The 23,036-nt window shown below is 42.2% G+C and overlaps 1 protein-coding gene across 9 annotated transcripts in view; it reads right to left on the bottom strand.

The window, feature by feature from the left end:
• Positions 1-251: 251 nt before the first annotated feature.
• Positions 252-23,036, bottom strand: part of RNF152 (ring finger protein 152) — an 81,780-nt gene continuing 58,995 nt past the window's right edge. For 6 of the 9 annotated variants that reach the window (XM_049698018.1, XM_033424982.2, XM_049698020.1 and 3 more), the window contains one exon: positions 252-8,302. In XM_049698018.1, coding sequence (XP_049553975.1) covers positions 7,541-8,152 — 612 coding nt within the window. In that variant the 5' untranslated portion in view covers positions 8,153-8,302 and the 3' untranslated portion in view covers positions 252-7,540. Of the gene's footprint in view, positions 8,303-13,194; positions 13,640-23,036 lie in introns of those variants that run through there. The other 3 variants (XM_033424983.2, XM_033424977.2, XR_007471699.1) reach the window with 3 other exon arrangements.

Genomic DNA, 23,036 nt, shown 5'->3' with positions numbered 1-23,036 from the left:
GGTTAAAGTTGGGGCCACCAGAAGCCACAAAAACCCAAATTGCAAAAGCACACTTGGACTTACCCATTACAAATGCGTTCTTTGGCTTCTCAGAGGAGCCACTTGAAGGTCGACTCCACTTAAACCCTTGGCTCAGAAGCAGCTTTATGACCCAAGTCTATTAAAATTCTTAGAGTCTCTGATGATGAAAATCCCAGCCAATTTTTTTCTCTTCATGAGGTGGGGGGGGGGGAAAAACCAACACAAGTCTATTTGAAATCGTTTTATGAATTTTAATCATAGCAAATGTGTTTTAACAGTAGTCATAAAATCAACATTACCACATATACAAAGGACAAGACACCAGATTGGCATACAAAAATACCATATATTAAAATCGGGTTCATTGGAAAAACTCAAGACTTCCAAAACACCACCTACAACAGAAAGAGCAAGCAAGGATGCTTTTTAAGACATTCCGATTTATAAACAGCAGCTTGATATCCCCCTAACGAAGTCGATATTTGGCAACATTTGGACGCTATTTTCTACACAGTCCAGCAGCTCATTTATCTGTAGGGCTATTTGGCCCTTTAAAAGAAAAGATTCTAAAATAAATAATCCACATAATTGTAAATGAAACATGTCAAGGACTTAAGTTAACAGCCTCTGAGCAGCATTAATCTAGCCATTTGACCGGAGTACTAGTTATCAGGAGGGCCAGGGAACCCACCAGTGGAGCCATCCGAATGGCAGGGACCCTGTGCAGCAGCTGCAGGGCGTATGTTGGGAGTTTGTAACCACCCCAAGCTGAAACCAGCCTCCCCACCTGCATCTGCCAAGGGAGCGAAACAGGAACACGTGGTGGAATAAACAATATAGTAAATGACCACAACCTGGATAGGAACTGAAATATTCTGAATGAGTCTTCCCAATAGTCTTAACCTACTCAGGTCAGAATACATCCACAGGCACGGGCACTGCATTCCATGGTTGGGAGGATGTCATTTAGAGTTTGTCTGCAATGACTCAGCAACCAACTGCAGAGCAGGTTCTGAAATTGTCTTGTGTGCTGACGCCCAGTAGGGCCTCCTTGGACCCTCTCATCAGCTGATCATATTCCCAGTTTGTCTTCAGTTTAAACATCCTGAATTGAATTTCGCGGGCCATACTGGAACGACAAATCGTGCTTGGCTAAGTTAGTCCCAGTTGTCCTGGGTTTCTTTCTTCAGCTGGTTTCTGCCACGATTGACCTTCATCTTCTGTCTACTTTGTTCAGGAGTTATCATCTCATTACAGATTTCCCTCCCTTTATGCAAGTGTTTTCTCACTCTCTGGGGATATCTTCCTATCTGTTGCTATATACCAAATGCCACATCTCCACCTCTACCATACAGTGTCTACCTAAGAGCTGGGTTTTCTCTCAGCCAGGAAAATCCAACCAGGAATTTTCTGAAGCACAGGGTAAGACACCAACAATTGTGTCCTCCCACTTTTTAAACAGGGATGACCTAAATATCTCAACTTGTTCCCCTTTGAGGGGCATCTGCCTCATCTATTTCCTCCTTCTTACAGCCCATGCTCCTTCACAACCATCACATCCAACCGTCTACCTCTGGATTCTCAAAAAGCAAATGTCAAATTAAAAACTGAGCTTCCCTTTGGAAAACTGTTGTTAGAATAATCCAATTAACGTACCCCAGGGAGACCACAGAAGACTTTCACACGGGCTACTAGCCCTACATCCCATGGAGATGAATTTAGAGCAGTGTTCTAGAAGAATGGGGCAGCCATAAGAGAACATCCCCCATTAAAACAAAGAAAATCCATGCTGTTGCAGACTTCAAAAGACCCCTCAGTTCTTTGCCCCAAATATTACTGAGTGTCTCTAAAAAGATCCTAATATGAATAGTATCAAAAACCAGAGACTACAAGAATAAAGTCCAGGTAATGAGATGAGTGTTTTCAAGCACCACTACATCATAAGTGAGATTGTACATAGTGGGGTACCCCAGGCAGTGAACCCTGAAAAAAAATAATTGGCCCGACTGTGCAAGGAAACTTGTGCAGAAAACTCAGAGCCATATTGCAAGAGTTCAATAGTGGTGCTCTGCCCTCGCCAACTTGAGCAGAGCCCAAACGTAAGTCATTTGGAAGACAGAGATTAAATGCCCCACCCACTAATATTCTTTAATGATCAATGGCTTTCCAACAAAATGTATATGGTAGAACCCACCTCTTCATATATTTGAAAAGTCTCAAGAGCTTAGTTATATAGACACTCCCAAAGATAGCTGGGTTTGACAAAACGGGTGCAGCCTATAACACTTGTTGAGAAATTAACATCTAAATTCACCATTATATAACCCACATTGGAAAACATTTTACTTGATCTTTGTAGCTTCAGTTATAGCTAAATCGTGTGTCTACATATATATTTATATCTATATACAGTGAATCAATTGTGTCAGGAAAATCAATGGCTTGAATTTCCACTTATTTTTTTAGAAGACTTTCATGTTTAACAAACTTCAGCAACTTGTCATCACTTTTGAAATAGACTACCACTTTCAAAACAGTTGCTGAATTATCTTCACTCATTCTTTGGAGTTTCTCTTTCAGTAAGGATTACTTTGTGGGCAATGTTTTACTGAGAATGGTGGAAATGGTAAGGAACAGCTTCTCCTTCTAGGTCAAGGATGACAGATTGACTGACTGATGACACTTGTGTGAAAATGCTGACCAGTTGGCAGCATCATTTTTCTTAGAGAAGATAGTAATTCAAACCATTGGCATATCACTCCTCTCATCCCAATAACCTTTGGACCTCTAATTTCCTCATAAGTCTAAAGAAAAACTATCATTGGGCAAAAAAATTTTTAATCATTTTCAAGGATGAACTAAAGAGTCCTGCCCATTGATGAGTTCTCTATAAAAAAAAAAAAAAATCAACCCAATTCTGTTAAATTGAAGCAAATGCATTTGGTTTACAGTATTTTTGGACAATGAAAAGCAGACTAACCAATTTAGACACAGCATAGCTTTTCAAATAAAACTATGAGAACTCTATAAAACCAAATCTAGACTGGAATAAATACTGTACTATCAGGAAGAGTCTGATCTTTCTATGAAAATATATCTCAATTTGAATTTTCTACTTCCCTTTATTCACTTAAAAGCAATTTTAGTAACTTTAATAACCTTCAAGGCTTTAAATTCCATGGGCAATTTTTTTTTAATGTAAAACAAGGTGTCTTTGTGCAAGGCTTCAAATCTTCGATTCTTTCAGTGATAACTAAAAAAACCAAACAGGACGAAAACAATGTCAAATCTCACTCTAAAAATTGTACCTATGTTTTTGTCTGGCATCTGAAAAATGATGCCCACCTATGCCCATCTCAAATATGATGACGAGCTGGCAGACTTCAAGGGCAAACAAAAACACTCCCCGTGAACACTGCAAAACATGCTTGCTCTTTTATTTCATACCTTACTAATGTAATGATGGCGTTTGGGTAAGACCCTGAAAGAGGGATTTCATTAGGCTTTTTTTTTTTTTCTGTAACATTTACTTTTTGGTCACAAGACCCTAAACACAATTTCACAGTACAGGTCATGCAAGTCAAACGTTTTAGAGCTACTGTCTAACTACTATTTTTGGACAATAGATTCACATGCAGCTAATGATCCCAGAAAAGGGGGCTTTATCGAGCACTCTTTAAGCTTCACTGATTATTCCTTGGCCCAGAGTATCTAAGTAATAACCCTGAAGAGCAATTGATGCATTTTTACTGTCATACTTGAGATCATATATTTTTTAAGCCAACTGCATGTTACTAAACCAAAAACTGTCTTCTTCGCCTTACTCTGCTTACTCCATTAATATTTTGATGCTAGATTCCATTGCACAACCCTCCAGAAGTGCACTGTCCAATATAATGGCCACCAGCCACATGTGAGTGGCATCTATTTAAATAACTTTAAATTAAATAAAATACAAAATCCAGTTCCTCACTCAGACTAATCCCATTTCAGTTGCCCAACACCCAATGTGGCTACTGTATTGGACAGCATAAGTTATATAACATTTCCATCATCACAGAAAGTTCTATAGAACAGCGTCAATCTAGAAGATCCCAAGGTTGCACCAGCACATGGTTTTAACCTTCAAGGGACCCACTCAAGTCATGTGCAAGATTAAACTGAATTATATTCCTAAAGGAAATGCCTTATAGCTTTCTGATCATAAAGTATGACTGGAAATGAGAACCCATTTTCCTTTTCACAACTTATGCCCCAGGTCATTATACAAAAATGTTCCAAAGACAATGCTTTTTGATAGCGTACTTGGCTCTACTTAGCATATTCAGCATTCTCTTGCTTATGTCAAGATCATTAATAAAGATGAAAATTCATGCTTCTTATAGTTTACTATTTACACAACACTCACTGTCCTTTATAGCTCAAGTGGGAGGGGGGAACCAATGTTTTGCAATTAAAAAAATTCAAATCACATGGTTCTCTTTAACTGTCTATACTCATCCCTAAATCAACACTCCTTTCATTTCCCGGAGAGGTAGATGCTAACTAAAGTGAATATATAAATCTACAAAGACAAAAAACTTAATAGTTGAGTTAGTAAAGGGTATTGATCCTCCCTGAAAAGGATCATAGACCAACAGAGAGATTGACAGGTCTAGGAAGCAGCAAGAGGAAACGGCAGTACAAAGTTCTGGTCCCCTTTTGCTGCAGAATGACAAACGGGCTCGCACCTCTGGGGACCCCAGCAGACTCATCTACAAAATGAAGCCACCAGAGGTTGCTTTCAGCTTTCTGTGCTTTCATTTGTGAGTTTTTTCATTGACGTGCAACTGTGAATTCTGGCTGACTGTGTCACTGGACTTGAGTCACATGGGGTAGATGAGTTGTTAGTGTCGTGGGCAAATGCCAAAGAGGCCAGAGCAATGGGATGCCAAATAACATTAAACATCATTAAGCCTATAAAAATCCTATCTGGCAGGCTGAGACATCATGTAGACATGTGCACGCACACACGCGTGCACGCACAGGATTGCACACCCTGATAAGCAGGTACACAAATAAATAACTGCAGGCAGAATCCACATAAACAATTGTTCTTACATCAGTAAGACTCACACGAAAAATTCTGATTTGGGTTGTTATTGTACCTTAAATTGTAACGTCAAGAATCTATCATAGAGCCGATTAATTCTGCACTGCTTAATTGCAGCTCTAGCACAGGGTTGTTTTTAAGTAAAAGGTACATGGACATTTGTAATCTACAGCTTTGCACTAAGAAACACAGGGCACTGTATCATCACATATGTTAGTGTCTATATATAACCTACAGACCATGTAGAATTCTATCACACACTACACTCCAGGGCTGGTCATTTCATACCGGACATAAACATACATAGACATCATTCACAAAATTAATTTGAAAATGGCATGACTTAATATTGCAAGGGTAAAGTCCATTTGAAATGTAGAATTCTTAATGTAACATTTCTGTGGGGTTTTTTTCCCAGGAGGAATAGAAATTAGGTCAGACATGCATCAAGGCAGCCTGGGAGAGTTTGAGAAATTGAAACTAACCCAACAGTATATTAGGTTACATAATAGAGGATAGCATTCAGCTAATGTGATACCTAAATTATTAATACCAAATAAATCCTAGATTATTTGTTGTATAATGCCCAATAGCTTACACAATGAAATGGCATTTTAACCTAATTTCTAGTTTGAGCTTTCAAATACATTTCCTAAAGGTCTAATGACAAATTGGAAAGATTTGAAAAACCCATGTTCATATTTTTATATCAAATCCTCATGTCAATGAACAGGGTTAGCTTGGGATTCTGTTCATTATATTGTCATTTTATCTCATTAATTCCATCACTTTAATGTGCATATTTTGTGCTGCTTGAAGGTAACAGTTAGCATATAAGTAAATTAAATTATCTCAGTCTTAAGGGCTTTTTCTAGCCTTACTTTTTGGAGCCAGTTACTGCTTATTTTTCTGTCCCCTATTTTCAGGGATTCAATGGAACATAAACAGACATATTTATGAGTGGGGACCTTGGCACATACCACTTGCTTCATGAATTCCGTAAGAGAAGCTAGAAGAGAACTGTAAAGCTCACAGCTATGTCTGAACGCACACATTCAGGGATAGAAATTTATCATTTAAGACCAGCAGATCTTTCTTCATGAGCATCTGTAGGCCATTACACATTTAAGAACATCTGAGAATTTATGAAGAATTGGTCCACTTAAACTGGGAATGTGAGTTGCTAGTTCACCTTGCCATTCTTCTCAATGAAAACACATTTTGAAATACAAGAGATAGTCTCACTTATACCAACAAGAGGAAACTGGAATTCAAAATGATTTAACTCTCATGGAACAATCTCTTTCAAAAAATAATCATGGACTGTCTTAAAATGCCAGTCCAAGTTTGTTATTGTTTACCATCACTCATGGCTGTTACAATACATCAAAACTGGGAGCAAAGACAGAATCTTCTGTTACTCTCCCTTAGTGCCTTACAGAATACAGGACTTGAATACATAGAAGAGGAGCAAGTTTGGAAGTGACGTGTCTGTGACACCTCGCTGGGTGGGTACCGGTGCCCTTGAGGTGGCCATCATTTCAGACCCCGGACTCATTCATGCCCACAAAGTCTTACTCCCGGGATTCTTCTGAAAAGATTCAAAACCTGAGGTAAATCAAATGACACCCACACCCACCCCCCCACACACACACAAATACACAATATTTACATTTAAAATTCTTATTTTGTGAGATGGCTTGAGAAAAATTGGCATGTAGGTTTCCTGTGGGATTAGGCATTTCTCATTATGACTCAGTTTATTGCTCCCCTGTTGGGCTTTCAGTTTAATAAACACATAGCGAGCTCTAATTACAAGGGAAGAAAAATGGAGGTACGTGACAAAACACAACACACTGGAAACACTTGTTCAAATATCTTCCTGAAAAAACAACTGTCCACTTAACTTATTTTAATTTGGGTGCCATTCAAAAAGTATAAAAGGCCTTAGCAACTAAATGAAGACTGGGTTTCATTTTTTAAAAAAGGAAAGAAACCAGCACTGCATGTCATCACTGAATTTTTACATGGATTTTCAGATTTAATTCTACTTGTATTAATCTACCACATTTAGAGAAGATCACATTGTATGCACTTCCACAGTTTAACATCTAAGTAGAATAGGTCTACCTGGCAACATGATTTTGAGAAATCATAAATTACAGTCCATTTAATACATGATTATGAGGATGCATGCGATCGTCTTGGAAGCTGTTGCCACCAATAATCAGAGCGCTCTGCCTGGTATCTTGCTGACACCTCACATTCTGCCCTTCGTGTCTGTCTTGGGTTAATCAAGTGGCGGCCCAGAGGCCAGCACTCGGCACCCAATGATCAGCGTGGCCCCCCATCTCCTCACCGCGATCCATCACCAACACCTGCTCAACCGCTAGTTGGCACCCACAAGAGACTTCCCCGCAGCCCTCTTCAGCCACAGGATATCACAGTGAAGCGCTTAGAAATGCAGGACATGTTGTGGAGCACGATGCCGAGAAGGAAGACCAGGACGCAGGCCACCAAGATCACAGTGCACACCCCAGACCAGGTGGAGCTTTTCACCACGCCCCGCCTGTCTGGCTCCTCCTCCACCGCCTCGGGCGGAGCCCCGCCCTGCAGAGGCTGCTGCTCTGCCGGGATGGTCACCACGGTGACAGACTTCTGCTGGCTCCCGGGCAGCAGACGGCAGCCCATGTCTCCGGGCAGCAGCGCTCGCTCCTTGGAGATGGGCAGGGGCAGCATGTAGCACCCATTGCTCGGAAGTTTGATGAAGACTGGGGTGTGCTCGGAGGCGTGCGGGATGGCGATGACGGCAAGGACCTCGGGGTCGTCCGGGAGCTGGGACACGGAGAAGCCCGGGGGCAGCTTGGTGATGCCCCGGCACCAGGGGCACCTCACGTCCTTCTGGCTCGTCCTCATCTGCTGAAGGCACACCGAGCAGCACGTGTGTTTGCAGTCCAGCAACTTGGGCCTTCGCCGGGGGCTGTAGTAATTGAAGCAGATCTGACATTCCAGCAAAGACTCTTGGGAGAGCGTCTCCATGGTGGACTGTGGGCAGGAAGGCCAAGGCCGAGGGGGAGGAGCTTGTTCTCAGAGTCCACCACTCCGCCACCTTCTTTCTTGCAGTCTCTCCAAAGCCGCCGGGGGATCGGGGAGTTCACAGGCATCTAGCATACTCGGGCGTGTTCATTTCTGAAGGAGACAAAAAATGCCAACCAACTTAATTACTTCAAACAAGTTGAGATGGATTTATACGACTGCTCAAAAGTCTTGACACCAGGTCAAAAGGGTAAAGTTTCCCACTTGTGAGGCTGTAGGATTCCCGTAATGTCCAGTGGACAGTAATGAGTTGTCTCCGCGAATATCTTGCTTATTTCTGAAGAAATAAACATGTCTATGGGGTATACAGAGGGAGTCTGCTCTTTCTGCTTTATTGTTCTTCTGGACTGTTCTTCTAAATACACTGCAGAAATTCTCTCGTTTCCAATAAGTTTGTAGCATTTCCTAAAAGTAAATTTCTTTCCTTAGATCCTCTGACCTTCTTTTTCTGACTCTACTTATCTTCCTGTAACTATTCATTGCCAGATACGGGCAACTTTACAAATCCAGGTATTTCATGTAACTAGCTCGCTCACTTGATATGGGTTAGGACCGTTCCTCTCTCACAGGTAATTAAAATGATGCCACCAAATCTGTTATCTTTTCCACCAAATCACCTGAACCAAGGTAATTCTCGTCTGTTGGTTTTAAAAAGAGACAAAAACAAAATAACCCCCAAATAACAACAACAGTGAACCTTTATGCAGTAGGGGTCACAAAAATACACAGGATCACTACTACATTTCAGTCAGTTCTTTTAATTTCATTATTATTTGGGCTTGCATCAATTAACATGACCAAAAGCAAATACTGTTAATTCACTGATCATAATCGAGCATTATGGTCAGAGAAGACTGGTAAGGCAGCCTCACCAAAAAAAAAAAAAAGGAGAAGGAGAAGGAGAAGAAGGAGGAATGTTAGCCTTCTGATATTGACAGGAGGCAGAATAACTTAGTTCAACTTAATTGGAGTTTAAGGACCTCCCCCCGCCCCATTCCCCCCCCTTCCCCGCCAAGTGTTCTAATAAAGGCTGCCCAACTCTGCTTCCTATTGAAAGCATCCAAATTATGTGTCTCTGGGTGGAGCCATGATGACTCTGGAAAGAACTATTCAACCACTATTGTAGAAATAATTGTCAGTCCTAGAACCCCACCTACACCCAGAAGCAGGAGCTAATAACACAGAAAACCTCGTTCACATTTTTCTTAAAAAGTGAACCTTCTTTTTCTTTCCAATTTCCTGTGTGAAATTAAGAATACACCCCCTCCCCAATGATTACGATTTGTAAAAATAAAAATTAAACATGCAGAAAAAGTTTAAAGTCAAAAATAATCACTGATAAAAATTAATGTTGACAATCAAAAGAGAAACATTTTAAAATATTTTAGCTGTAGTAAGAGCACTTAAGTTACTGAAAGTAAAAATATAGTAACATAGCATTCAGAAAGCTCATATTATTAATATAATCAACTACTCATCTATCCATTAATTCAAGAAATAGTTATGGAATAATTGAAATTTGCTAACCGTAGAACTTAAATGTTCTCACCAAAAAAAAAAAAAAAAAAAGATAAATATGTGAGAAGTTGGAAACGCTTTCACAATGTAGACATATTTCAGATTACTGCGATGTCAACTTTAAATGTCTTACAATTTAATATGCCAATTATACCTCAATAAAGCTGAAAAAGGAAATAAAAATAAAAAAGAAATATCTACTGAGTATCTGTTATGCACAAAGCTAGCCATGGTAGGATAGTAAGATGAATCAGACCCAGATACTACTCTTAAGCAATTTAAAGTTAGGCAAGAATGAACTAGTGAATATATTTTCTCTTCTATTCATTTATTCATTCAAATTCTCATTGAATATTTACCATGTGTCAAGCATTATGATATTTATTTTTTTCCCTTGTAACAAAGACCTTGTCACCACTCATAAGAAACTCCCAGACTGGAGGTACTTAAATAGTTATGCGAGTAAATAGTTATAACAGAAATACAGTGATGCATGCCTTACGGGAGCTGGAGGAATAAAGGACGGCTCAGTGAAGAATCTGGATTAGGGAGAGGATTCAGACATGTAAAATCAGGGACAGGTTATTTTCAAGTTCAGAAATCAGCACAAGCAAAGTAAAAGGGGTGAGCAAATACAGAATTATTTTTATACTCTAGCTGTGACACTGGCTAGAAGATTTTTTCTAATGCAAGAGTAACTTATAGATGCCATCTCTAAGAGTTTTACAGTTTTAGCTTGTAAGTTTAGGTCTTTGATACAGATGCCTTTTAAAGAAACAGAATTCTCACAGAACTGGCAAGCACCCTCCCACAGGCCCAGCCAGGGAGAGCAGGGCCCACAGGAAGGGGAGAGGTGATCAGACCCAGGCACGGGCCACAGACCACAGACCACAGACCGTGGACAGCCTCGAGTGCCAAGGATGTGGGGCTTTCTAGTGAGCAATGGGAAAACATCAGAGAGGTTAAAAATATGAGAATGATTCATTAGGTAGCTATATTCAGGATAGACTGGAAAGACCTGCTGGGAAGCTATTATAATAGTAGACGAGAGATAATGAGTAGCTGAAGTCAATAGTGGTGATGAGAATGAAGAGCTGAAAAGTGCTGACAGGTCCTACAGCGGTCAAGTGGGATCTGGCCACATGTGACAATGAGGCTGTAAGGGGGAAGAAGTCCAAGGTCAAGTCTTGAGGGGAGGCTGGTATTATTAAGAGAAATAGGGATGGCAAAGAAAAAGATGATGAGTTCTGTTCGGGCCGTATTCCATTTGAGGGGTTAGGAAGATAAAAGAAATCAGTTATCCAGGAAGATGTTAAAGAGTCAAAAGAGGGGCTTCCCTAGTGGCGCAGTGGTTGAGAGTCCGCCTGTCTATGCAGGGGACACAGGTTCGTGACCCGGTCCGGGAAGATCCCACATGCCGCAGAGCGGCTGGGCCCGTGAGCCATGGCCGCTGAGCCTGCGCGTCCGGAGCCTGTGCTCCACAACGGGAGAGGCCGCAACAATGAGAGGCCCACGTACCGCAAAAAAAAAAAAAAAAAAAAAGAGTCAAAAGAAAGATGAATATATGGATCTGATATTGCAGAGCAGGCAGAGCAGAGAGAGACCCTTAGGGAGCACTTATCCTTAAGCCTGGCTAAAAGGAAGAATAGGGGCAGACATAAGCAGAAACCCAGGAACCCCTCCCAGCACATACCCCAGATGAAAGAGTTCCAGGCAGCAAAGGGCTATGAGCGGTGGGCACTGAGAACAGACCTTGAGGTGGGGCGACCAGGAGGTCACTAGCATTTTGGAGGTGTGACTTCAGCAGGGGACCAGGGGTATGATGGAGACTGACGGGATGCTGGAGTTCCCTGTGATGCGGAGTGATGTCAGGCGATAGGATCATAGCTTAGAGGGAAGAGCATCAAGCAACAGTTCTTTTTCTTTTCAGAGTAGAGAAATTTGAGAAAAGAGGGGCAGAGCAAGCAAGTTAGGGCGCTCACAGCCAGATGGTCTGGTCTGTGCTGTTCAATACGGTGTCTGCTAGCCACAGGTCCCAGCAGAAGGTAGTGTTTGAAGCTCAGAAAGGAAAAAGTGTACGGACACTGAGGTGGGGAATGTGGAACGGAAACAGAAATCCCCAAAGTGTCAGCAATGAGGGTGGAATTCTTCTAATTTTATACCCAAGGTACTGAATTTATTTTTTCTTAGAAAATAAAAACCGAACACAGGGTTTGCTGGTGAATCTTGACCAATGCTCTTATCTATCCTCACTGTTAAAGCCCACTGACAGACAGCAGGCCATAATATTATAAATCATAGGAAGATGTGAATGTTAAATGGAGGGTGGGGGGCAGAGATTGATCATAACAAACTACAGTGGCAGAAATGACAAAATTGGGGAGGGGTATACAATAGCCAAGACATGAAAGCAACCTAAATGCCCGTTGACAGGAGAATGGATAAAGAAGACGTGGTATATGGGACTTCCCTGGTGGCCCAGTGGTTAAGAATCCGCCTGCCAATGCAGGGGACACAGGTTCGAGCCCTGGTCCAGGAAGATCCCACATGCCACAGAGCAACTGAGCCCGTGCACCACGACTACTGAGCCTGCGCTCTAGAGCCCACGAGCCACAACTACTGAAGCCCGCGCACCTAGAACCTGTGCTCCGCAACAAGAGAAGCCACCGCATTGAGAAGCCCGCACACCACCACGAAGAGTAGCCCCGGCTCGCAGCAACTGGAGAAAGCCCGCATGCAGCAATGAAAACCCAACACAGCCAAAAATAAATAAATAAATAAAATTTAAAAAAAAAAAGATGTGGTATATATATACAGTGGGATATTACTCAGCCATAAAAAAGAATGAAATAATGCTATTTGCAGCAACATGGATGGACCTAGAGATTATCATACTAAGTGAAGTAACTCATACAGATTAAGACAAATAAAATATGATATCACTTACATGTGGAATCTAAAAAAATGATACAAATGAACTTATTTACAAAACCGAAACAGACTCACAGACATAGAAAACAAACTTATGGTTATCAAAGGGGAAAGAGATGGGGAGGGATAAATTAGGAGTTTGGGATTAGCAGACACAAACTACTATATAGTACTACTACTAAAATAAACAAGGAACTACTATATAGCACAGGGAACTAGACTCAAAACCTTGTAATAAAGTATAATGGAAAAGAATCTGCAAAAGAAAAAATATATATATATGTATATATATCTGAATCACTTTGATGTACACCTGAAACTAACACAACATTGTAAATCAACTATACGTCAATTAAAAAAACATTGGGGAGGGGTACAAAAAAAAAAGCACAGATTCCTGCCATTTTATGAATTTGGAGAAAGCTGTCCTTAACAATGGCACTCAGGGCAACCACCTTCTATGTAAAGAGAGCTGGGAACAAAAAAATACTTTGTGACACCAATATAGAAACAGTGACCACCAGTTCCTTTCTTACCCTTCTCTACTTCCACATTAGTTACCTTGCTTCCATAGAAAGTTGTGGAAAACAGCTCAGCAGAGTGGGAAGAATAGGGGCTTTGGCTTCAAAGAATCTTGGGTCAAATCTCTGTTTTGTCACCACCAGCGGTGCCACTGGAACAAGTCCAAAGCTTCTAGAGCCTGCTTCCTCACTGGCTAACGAGGGGTGATGGAGTTTGTGGCTGAAGGTCAAGTGTGTTCAGGCACTGCCAGGTAGTGAAGGGCTCAGGGAGCCCTGGTGCTAATCCCTCCTTCCTTCTGACTTGGACTCCACACAGTGCCGTGCCGGGTGTGGTCTACCCAGAGGCACTTCCTGGCTCTCAAAGTACAGCCCTGTGCAACAGCTTGGGCGGAGAAAGGCGAGCACTCCTCTTGGCACTGCCCAGAGACCTGCCACACCATCATTTTTCAACAAAACCAACATGCAATTTTATTCATGAATTTATGTTCCAAGTAATGTTCACTTAATTGGTGTTGAGTTCCCTTAAAATTAGATTATACAACTCAATTTTCAACTCTATCCAAGTAAGTGTAGGACTTACAACACAGGCTGAACACAAAGGCAGAAGGGAAAAACAGTTCCTATCTTCTGTGCTCAGCCACTCAAGTCATTTTGACAGCAGGGCAGCTCTCTGATTTATACACTGATTCTGCCCATACTGAATTCCAGTTTATTTCCTGTAGCATAATTAGTAATGATGATGACTATTTAGGTAATGAGAAGAAAATTTGGGCTTCCCTGGTGGCGCAGTGGTTGAGAGTCCGCCTGCCGATGCAGGGGACGCGGGTTCGTGCCCCGGTCCGGGAAGATCCCACATGCCGCGGAGCGGCTGGGCCCGTGAGCCATGGCCGCTGAGACTGCGCGTCCGGAGCCTGTGCTCCGCAACTGGAGAGGCCGCAACAGTGAGAGGCCTGCGTACCGCAAAAAAAAAAGAAAAAAAGAAGAAAATTTATGAGGCTCTGGACCAAAGGTAATGATGAATCTTCTTTCTCCCTTTCATCATGAACTCAAAAGATATGAGTCAACTACAGAAGAAACAAGGTCCACGTAAGCTAAAAAAGAAACTCGGAGTTCCTAGTCATACACAGGATACACAAGCACACACTGGCAACTGCTTTAGAGACCTGTCTTTGGAGTTAGTTTCCTTACAGGAGCAAGACATGATGCTCAAAGTAAGTACTCAAATTCAAAAGAAAAGAGTATTTTGGTAGAACGCATAAGAACAGGTGTAAACTGAAATATATTGGAACGATTTTTAACAGTTTAGTTTGAAAGAACCTAAAGTAAAAATTAAGAAAAAAGAAACAGACTACAAAAAGAGGAATAGCAGCTAAGGGAGGACATTCTCAAACTAACTGTGGCTTATGATCTAGAATTTATGTTCAAACGTATCTTCAAAAAACAGTAGTTTCAGGAATTCCCTGGTGGTTCAGAGGTTAGGGCTCCAAGCTTCCACTGCAGGGGGCACGGGTTCAATCCCTTGTAGGGGAACTAAGATCCCCGCGTGCTTCACAGCACGCCCCCCCAAAAAAAAGAAAGACAATATATATTACCTTAATTAAAAATTACTTTAAAATAAAAAAACAGTAGTTTCATAAATAATGTCAGTTGTACAATATACAAATTAAAGGCCTTGAATCATCACTGAACTCAATACTAATGCATATCCTGGTTTTAAAATAGTTTAAAAAACTAAGATTTGTATAAATGGAGGAAGGTGTGACTTGGAGGGAAAATGCCAAAACCAGAGAGGGGTGTGTATATTGTAATTGTTGTTTAGGGGCAATGGACATTTGTTGCTTTACAACATCGATATATTTTCATAAAATAAAATTTCTTCCTTTTTAAAAACTGTATACTTTTAAGCACTTTTATTAAAGCTGTGGGTGTGATAAAGTGCTCCCATGAATTTAGTGGGTGGTAAAAAAGCAAAGGTCTCCAACGCTGAATTTTTATAGTTCCAGTTGCTTTTAGAAGTCTGGGCACATGAGGACAGAAAAGCTGATGAAATATATCCAGTCGTCCCTTGGTATCTGCGGGGGATTGGTTCCAGGTTCCCCTCTCGAATACCAAAATCGAAGGACGCTCAAGCCCCTTATTTAAGATGGCCTAGGAGGGGCTTCCCTGGTGGCGCAGTGGTTGAGAGTCCACCTGCCGATATAGGGGACACGGGTTCGTGCCCCGGTCGGGGAAGATCCCACATGCCGCGGAGTGGCTGGGCCCATAAGCCATGGCCGCTGAGCCTGCGCGTCTGGAGCCTGTGCTCCGCAACGGGAGAGGCCACAGCAGTGGGAGGCCCGCGTACCGCAAAAAAAAAAAAAAAAAAAAAAAAAAAAAAAAAATGGCCTAGGACAGCTGGCCCTCTGTATCCTTGGATATGAAATTCTCGAATATGAAACCCGCCGACTATAATGCAGGTAGTTTTACTCTGTTTATAGTATAGACTCTTCATACGTTCTGATTTAGAACCACGTCTGTGACATCAACTATGAAGCCTCTCCCCACTTGTGACATGAGTTGATATTAATTACATGTGGCTGACCTTGAATTACTCCATTTCATGGTCTACACAAGGATCTTAAATTCAATGGTTGTGTTGAGAAAAATCTCTAAGTCAAAGACTAAACTAGTCACTATACTGCTCTTCTTATTCTCTTAAAATAGCATGTCTTTCTGACGCAGGTCATTTACTTAATTTTTCAAGAAAATGTAAATATTTGAATTGAGATTGAAGAAATTAATTACAATTCCATTTAATGTGGCATTTCAGCTGGCAAGACCATTTAATTATATTGGATCTTGACAAACTCTCCGATTAATGGCAAGAATAGGAATGGCTGGCAATGACAAGATGTGTGGCTGACTTTTGGTCCTCTGGTAGCAGAGAGCAACCCTTTCAGGACACAGTTGCCTACTACGTGTAAAGTCCAATTGGTATAACTACACTCTGTTTTCATGGAGAAGGCAGTGGATTCCAGGACTCTGACAAATCTCAAGTGAGAATTCTATGGGCCAAGCTTTAATAGTTGCCCTGTTTTCTCCTATGAGCATCATGGTTTGTGTATTTGAAGATGCAAAAATTCTGGAAAGTGAGAATGGTTACTTAAAAGTCTTGGGTGACCAAGGGGGACGGGGCAAAGGACGGTGACGGTGTTGGAGGCCGACTGGCCCCAGTAGCAGACGCAGGCAGGGTAGAGAGAGAGGTCATTGGTTAAATGGGCAAAGAGGAGCAGACCAGAACACCATGGTCAGCCTGGGGACTTGCCACACAAAGGGCTAGCCTTGCCAGCACTGCCCAATGGGACAACCACGAGCCCGATGGACCTGCCCACAGAGTAGGGGCCATACCTCTGCACGTGCCAATATTTTCGCTGCAAAAATGCAACTAACCAAGCAGCTGAAACCGAACCACAGTTTCCAGAGATGTACTTACATAGGAGCATTTCAATTAAGTCAAGGTAGGGAAAAGATGAATGCATTTGACCTAATCACAGCTTGGTGATGAATATTTAAAATCAAAGTATATTGGAACCAAGACATTTTTAGGAATTAAAGCCAAATTTCATTATTGCCATGACTGATAAAAACCACTGGTTTTTGTTGGTTTGCTCGTTTTAATATCTATCAGATAATCATTACTATTAGGAACCAGGAGGTAAGGATTTTAGCTCTAATTCTGCCTATAAGTAGTTGGGTTACCTTAGGCAAATCACCTCTCCATGAGTTGCAGTGTCCTCACCTCCAAGAACACTGGACTAGATGATCCCCTAGAGTCCCTTCTAGTAACAATAGTTCTATGACCTAAGTAACTGCTAACCACACTCCTGGGTTTTCAACAACATGACAGAGCTGTCAGGCTGTTTGTTCTATAGTCATTACATCTGACAGATCATTTATACATATTAACTGTCCATGATCTCATGCAGGTTTACGTGAGACAGTGGGCATCTAAAATAAATGGGAAGCATCTTACATATTAGAAGTTTCTTCCTTTAGGCCTTAGTTTTTTTTTTTGTTTTTTTTTTTAGGCCTTAGGTTTAATGAATGAGTCTAAAGAGAGCTAACACCCTAAAAGAAACAGCCCACAACCTCGATTTGCAGCAACTATCAAAGGAATAAGTATTTATGTTTAATCAATAACCCTCTCAGCTCAAGCAAGATACTCCCATTATCCAAACTTGCTACTACGTGAAGGTGGTTCCAACTGTCCCTTGAGCCGAAGCCTGCATAACTGTCTGGCTCATAGAGAGGCCAAGGTTAATGCTGGAATCAATCAGACACACAGCTTCACCTTCACTTGCTCTGATCACCCAATGACGGCAAAGAGAAAAGTTGCAGATGGTCACAAAGGTAGAGAAGAGATATAAAGGACTGTCAGGGGATCCCCAGACTCCCTGGAGAGAGGAGATGATAAAAGATGCCATCAGACAGACGGGCACCGCAAAGGGGAAAAGATCAATTACCCCAACTCCTAGAATTCTGAGTAGAGCTGAAGGAACTGACAAGCCAGGCACATAAGTAAAGTAAAGGAATGGAAAACAAACAAAAATCCTAAGTCTTCCCAACGGCTGGACATCTACTAAGATAAAATATATAGTAGGAGGTAGACAAATATCTACTGGGAATCCACCAAGTGCCAAGCATTACTCAAGGCACTGGGGTCACCATGGCAACAAGAGTCTCTGCCCTCAAGGACCCTGACTTTGCAAGCTGGTCTGTGGAAAGAGAAGCAAAGGCGAGGGGAAGTGTAGACAAAGCACTGACAGGGAGACTCTTCTTCAAGTGATCATATGAATTCAATCGATTCATGCATAGGGCTTAGACAGAACCACTAAGCAAAAAACTATAATTGCCTGTTAGAGCCAGAAAGGATATTGGAACCCAAGGAGTCTAAGCTGGCCCACTTCAGAGACACTGGAGAGCAAGGAGAGTCAGAGGGAAGGACACTGAAATTTCCTTTATTGATTAAGCATTCCACCTGACCCATGTCAGCATCATCCCAGACAGCAAGGTGGCTCTGAGCTCACAAGTCTCAAGAGATGCAGGAGTTGAAGATGGTATCGCAAGGCAGCGATACCTTGTGATATCTAAAGACAGCCCAATGCCAGGGAAGCACATTAAATCATCACTGGGGAGGATGTTTGAGGGCCAAGATTGTGAGTTAAGGACTGAGGGGCTGTCCGAGTAGGCAAGTGCCCTAGGGAGCAGAGGTCTCTCTCTGTGGAGGGTCCCCTTTGCCCCTGCTCTTCATGTGCAGGAGACAGAGAACCTCTGAAGGCCCCTGACAAACTTCCTATGTAAATATTTGCATTTTCATAATATGAACCGCACATGTGCATCCCCACTCCTATTTCTTACCCAACCACAAATTCCAACCACTGAAACCTTAAGGCAATTTGTTTTTTAATGTTTTCCTATTATATTTCATCTACTTCAGGGACCCACAGCCTTCCTCTGTAAAGGGGCAGATGATAAATCTTTTAGGCTTTTTGGGTCATGCAGGCTCTTCCGCAAATACTCAACTCTGCCACCAAAGTGTGAAAGCAGTCAGGTCATATGTCAAGGAGCAGCAGAGGCTATGTTCCAATAAAACTGTCTTTACAGAAACAGGCCACAGATGGGATCTGGCCAATAGGACATCATTTACTGACCTCAGATCTACATCATTTCTCATCATCTCTGTCCTTAATCCCAGAAATTCAGTATATTACTCCAGAGATACCCATCCTCAAATCATCTTATTGCTCTAACATGAGTTATCTTAACTGAGTTTTCTGTCAAGCTACAGAATGCAAAATATTTTCATAGTTATTTGGGAAGACATTAAGGGAATATAATGTCTTACAGATGCATTGTCGTTTTGAATGACTATTCCCAGTCAACAGGAGGAAAGAGAGTTGAGCAAAGAACATTAACAATGACAAACATTTGCTTGTCTCACCAGCAGCAAGTACCATTAGTGAGAACACACAGATAGGGTTCCAAACTTTCTTCACACTTAAACATACGGATCCACTGCTCCAACCAAATAAGCAATGATTCTAGAAGTCATTGTGACAGCACCAGATTGAAGACAAGCCTTCATCTGATGGAATGTCACAAAGACAGCATGATAATGCCTCCTGAGGGTCTGAATTTTGGATACAATTCTTGTGTTCATCTGCATAGTCATTCAGTAGCTCAACAAATTTAGATTCGGCCAGGTGAATCTCAGCCCTATACAGGAGCATCTTCTGATGGTTCACCTTTGCCAAGAAGGGACATTGGGTACATTTCCCAAACATGTGGAGCATTCCTTCAAAGTGCCAAAGAACGTGGACGATTTACAATGAGAGCTTCGTTAATTTGAGGCATCTTAAGGCTGGAAGGGCAGGAAAGTCTTGGCTCAATTTTTTTAAAACCACCTAATTGTTAAGACTCACCTACTTTCACACATAAAAAGACATTTATATATATATATTTCTTTTTTTATTAATTTTTATTGGAGTATAGTTCCTTTACAATGTTGTGTTAGTTCCTGCTGTACAGCAAAGTGAATCAGCTATATGTATACATATATCCCCTTTTGGATTTCCTTATTTCTTAAGAGTTCTTCAGGTTACCTGGAGAATATTCTATATTAAACATTTGAAAAAAGGATGGCACATTAAAAACCTGGTGGGTTTTATAGCTATCGCTTCAAATAAGCCTATTCAAAAGGCATTCATGAGATTATTTTCTTTGAGCAGAGAGTGTTCATCGCTTCAACCTCCCTCCCTACCCTCAATATCGATGATTCATTGCACGAGTTAAGCCTCAAACTGAAGCTGCAAAGAATTCCTAAAGGCATTGGTACTAAAATTAAGCCCCATGGGGAGTCAGCTGTCAATCTGCTCATTACTTCTGCTTTTTCTTCTGGCTGCAGTAACTCAATGAGGGTTGATTTTCCATTTAGGCAAGGTATGAAGAAAAGAAAAAACCTACAACCTCCCAAATTAGATATTGAACAGTGCTGCAACCAAAGGCCATCAATCATTAACTCATCTTTCCTAACCAAACAATAAATCCAAAAGATTTTTCCTCTTGCTTTCTTATATTTTTAAGTCAACTTTGAGGTAAGGTTTTTCAATAATAAAATACACATATTTTAAGGGTACAGTTCAATGAGTTTTGACAAATGTGTGCAGCTGTGTAACCGCTGTGCCAATCAACCTATTTCCACCACCAAAGTTCCCTTTTGCGCCTCATCCAGCCCATCCTTCCTACCTCCACCCCAGACCCCCGTCCCTCCCAGCCACTGCTCTGCTCTCTTTGAATTCGTTTGTGTACTTAAAACCCTACCCGTGGGGGCTTCCCTTCCCTGGTGGCGCAGTAGTTGAGAGTCTGCCTGCCGATGCAGGGGACGTGGGTTCGTGCCCCGGTCCAGGAGGATCCCACATGCCGCGGAGCAGCTGGGCCCGTGAGCCATGGCCACTGAGCCTGTGCGTCCAGAGCCTGTGCTCCGCAACGGGAGAGGCCACAACAGTGAGAGGCCCGCGTACAGCAAAAAATAATAAAAAAAAAAAAACCCTACCCGTGGGCTTTGACTTAGGGGAAAATAGCAATACTCCAACGCTCCTTTCAGATGTCCCAGGACCATGACTTTTGTATATAAGGTGTTTATTCAACTTCACAGAGAAAACCCTCGAGTAGCAAATACTACTACAAATGCATTCATTCAAATATATATTAAGAGGCACTGTTCTAGGTTTGAAGGATTGAAAGAGAAAAAGATGAGGCCCATCACTGCAAAGACAACCATGCTCACATAACTACAGCACAAGTGTGATTTGGGCTTAATGCAGGGGGTGGGCAGGGGATCCGGTAGAAATGGAAAAAGGAGCACCTCTATCTGTCTGGGGAAGCCAGGAAAGATTTTTTTCAGAAAAAGACGGCATTTTAACTCCAAGGTAAGGACACAGCATATGCAAAAGCACAGAGTTCTAGATGTGACAGAATGAGGGGTGGTTAGGAAGAGGGACCAGAGCCTGGAGCTGCCAGCAAGTGACTCCAGTATCTCTGTAAAAGGTGATAATAACAGCACCTACCTCATAGGTTGTTTGGACTGAAATACATTAACACACGGAGCGCACTTAGAACAGTGCCTGGCATGCCTCTTCCAGGTACGATCGCCATCTCAGGAGGCAGGAAGGAGAAGGCTGGGTCCCAGGCAGGGTGGTGGGGTTGCAGCAGTGCTAACTAGTCAACCGATTAAGCACAGTCCTCCCCCCAGGCTCTGAGCTCAATGGAGAAGCAGATGACGAAGCAGGCGGGGGTTAAAACATGAGCTCCGCCACATGGCTCGAAAGCAAGACTGGAGGAAAGAGCCAGGCCCCGAAGCCCAAAGGCACTTCTTCCTCCTTCCCCTTCTGGTCCTAATGATCAGAGAGCTGTCCCCGCAGGCTGGAAAAGGCCAGGTCACTAGGTGGCAGCAGGTGCAGCGAGCAACACAAGACCCCAAGGAGGGTGAACAGGTCTGAGAGATGGGAGAGTGGGGGAGAGGCGGAGGAAGGGGGAAGGGTGGGGTGGGGGGAACACAGGCCAAGCAGGGCCCCATCTTCTCCTCCTTCCCACTCTCAGCAAGGGGTTTAGAGGAAGGCCGAGGCCCCCTGGAGAAGGCAGAAGTGGGAGTTCTTATTTTGTAGGAAGAGATGAGATTCCAAGGAATGGAACAGTGGCCCCTCCCTTCCGTTACACAGAGCCTGGATTTTATCTGGGAGGTGATAGGGCTCATGAAGACTTCACAGGAGAGAGGCATCCCAATCACAACTGCATTATCATTCTTATTTTGAACCATTTTAAAGAATATAATTCAGTGGCATTAAGTACATACATAATGTAGTGGAACCATCACCACTGTCTATTTCCAGAACTTGTTCATCATCCCAAACAGAAACTCTATAGCCATTAAACAGTAACTCCCCACCATCCCCTCCCCCGAGCCCCTGGTGGCCTCTATTCTGCATTTTGTCCCAAGGAACTACCTATCTAGGTACCTCGTGTAAGTGGAATCATATAACACTTGTCCTTTTGGGTCTGGCCTATTTCACTATGCATGTGTACCAAGGTCTGTCCATGTTAAAGCAGGTATCAGAATTTATCCCTTTTTATGGCTGAGTAATATTCCACTGTGCATTATTTTTAACAGCTCCCCTGGCAGCAGAGTGGGGATGAATTGGCAGGGGTTCAGCTGAAAGGGAAGGGTGGGCAAGGCTGGAATGAAGGCCATGAGGATGGAGGAAAAGGGAAGAGAAAATGAAGAGGACTTGGAGATAGGATGGAAGTAGAGAGGGGAGACCAAGGGAGGAATGAGGGAAAGACCCCCAGTCTCCAATTCAGACCACTAGTGGAGGTAGCATTTTTGAGGAGAGGGGCTCTGATGAAAAGCAGCGAGGGGTCTGGAGGTTACAGAGATGACCCAATACTCTCTGCGTCTTGAAATTTTCTAACTACGGAAGTCCTGACTTCCATGTGAAACTCAGACAACTATTGGGAAACTAGCTTTACTGCATACTTTTATTTATATGAAGTTATATTTCACCTAGCCAATTATTAGACAACAAAAAAATAGGTATTTTCATTAATAGGCCCTCTAGAAAAAAATGAAGGTGGGGAAGAGAACTATGAATCACAAATGTTTAAGTCTGAATTAATCAGTAAGGATTAATCACAAATCGCAATCACAAATGTTTAAGTTTCTAGAGGTTAAACCTTAGCAGTTTAAACCTCCCATTCTTAGCACCTCTGAAAAGCTACAGTAAAATACTTGTAAGGGGTTGTGCGGGGCCAGAGTGATTATT

Source organism: Orcinus orca, chromosome 15, assembly GCF_937001465.1.
Source record: "Orcinus orca chromosome 15, mOrcOrc1.1, whole genome shotgun sequence".
NCBI classification, from domain to species: domain Eukaryota; kingdom Metazoa; phylum Chordata; class Mammalia; order Artiodactyla; family Delphinidae; genus Orcinus; species Orcinus orca.
Note: the sequence above shows the minus strand (reverse complement) of the source record. Positions and strands in the feature narration are given on the sequence as shown.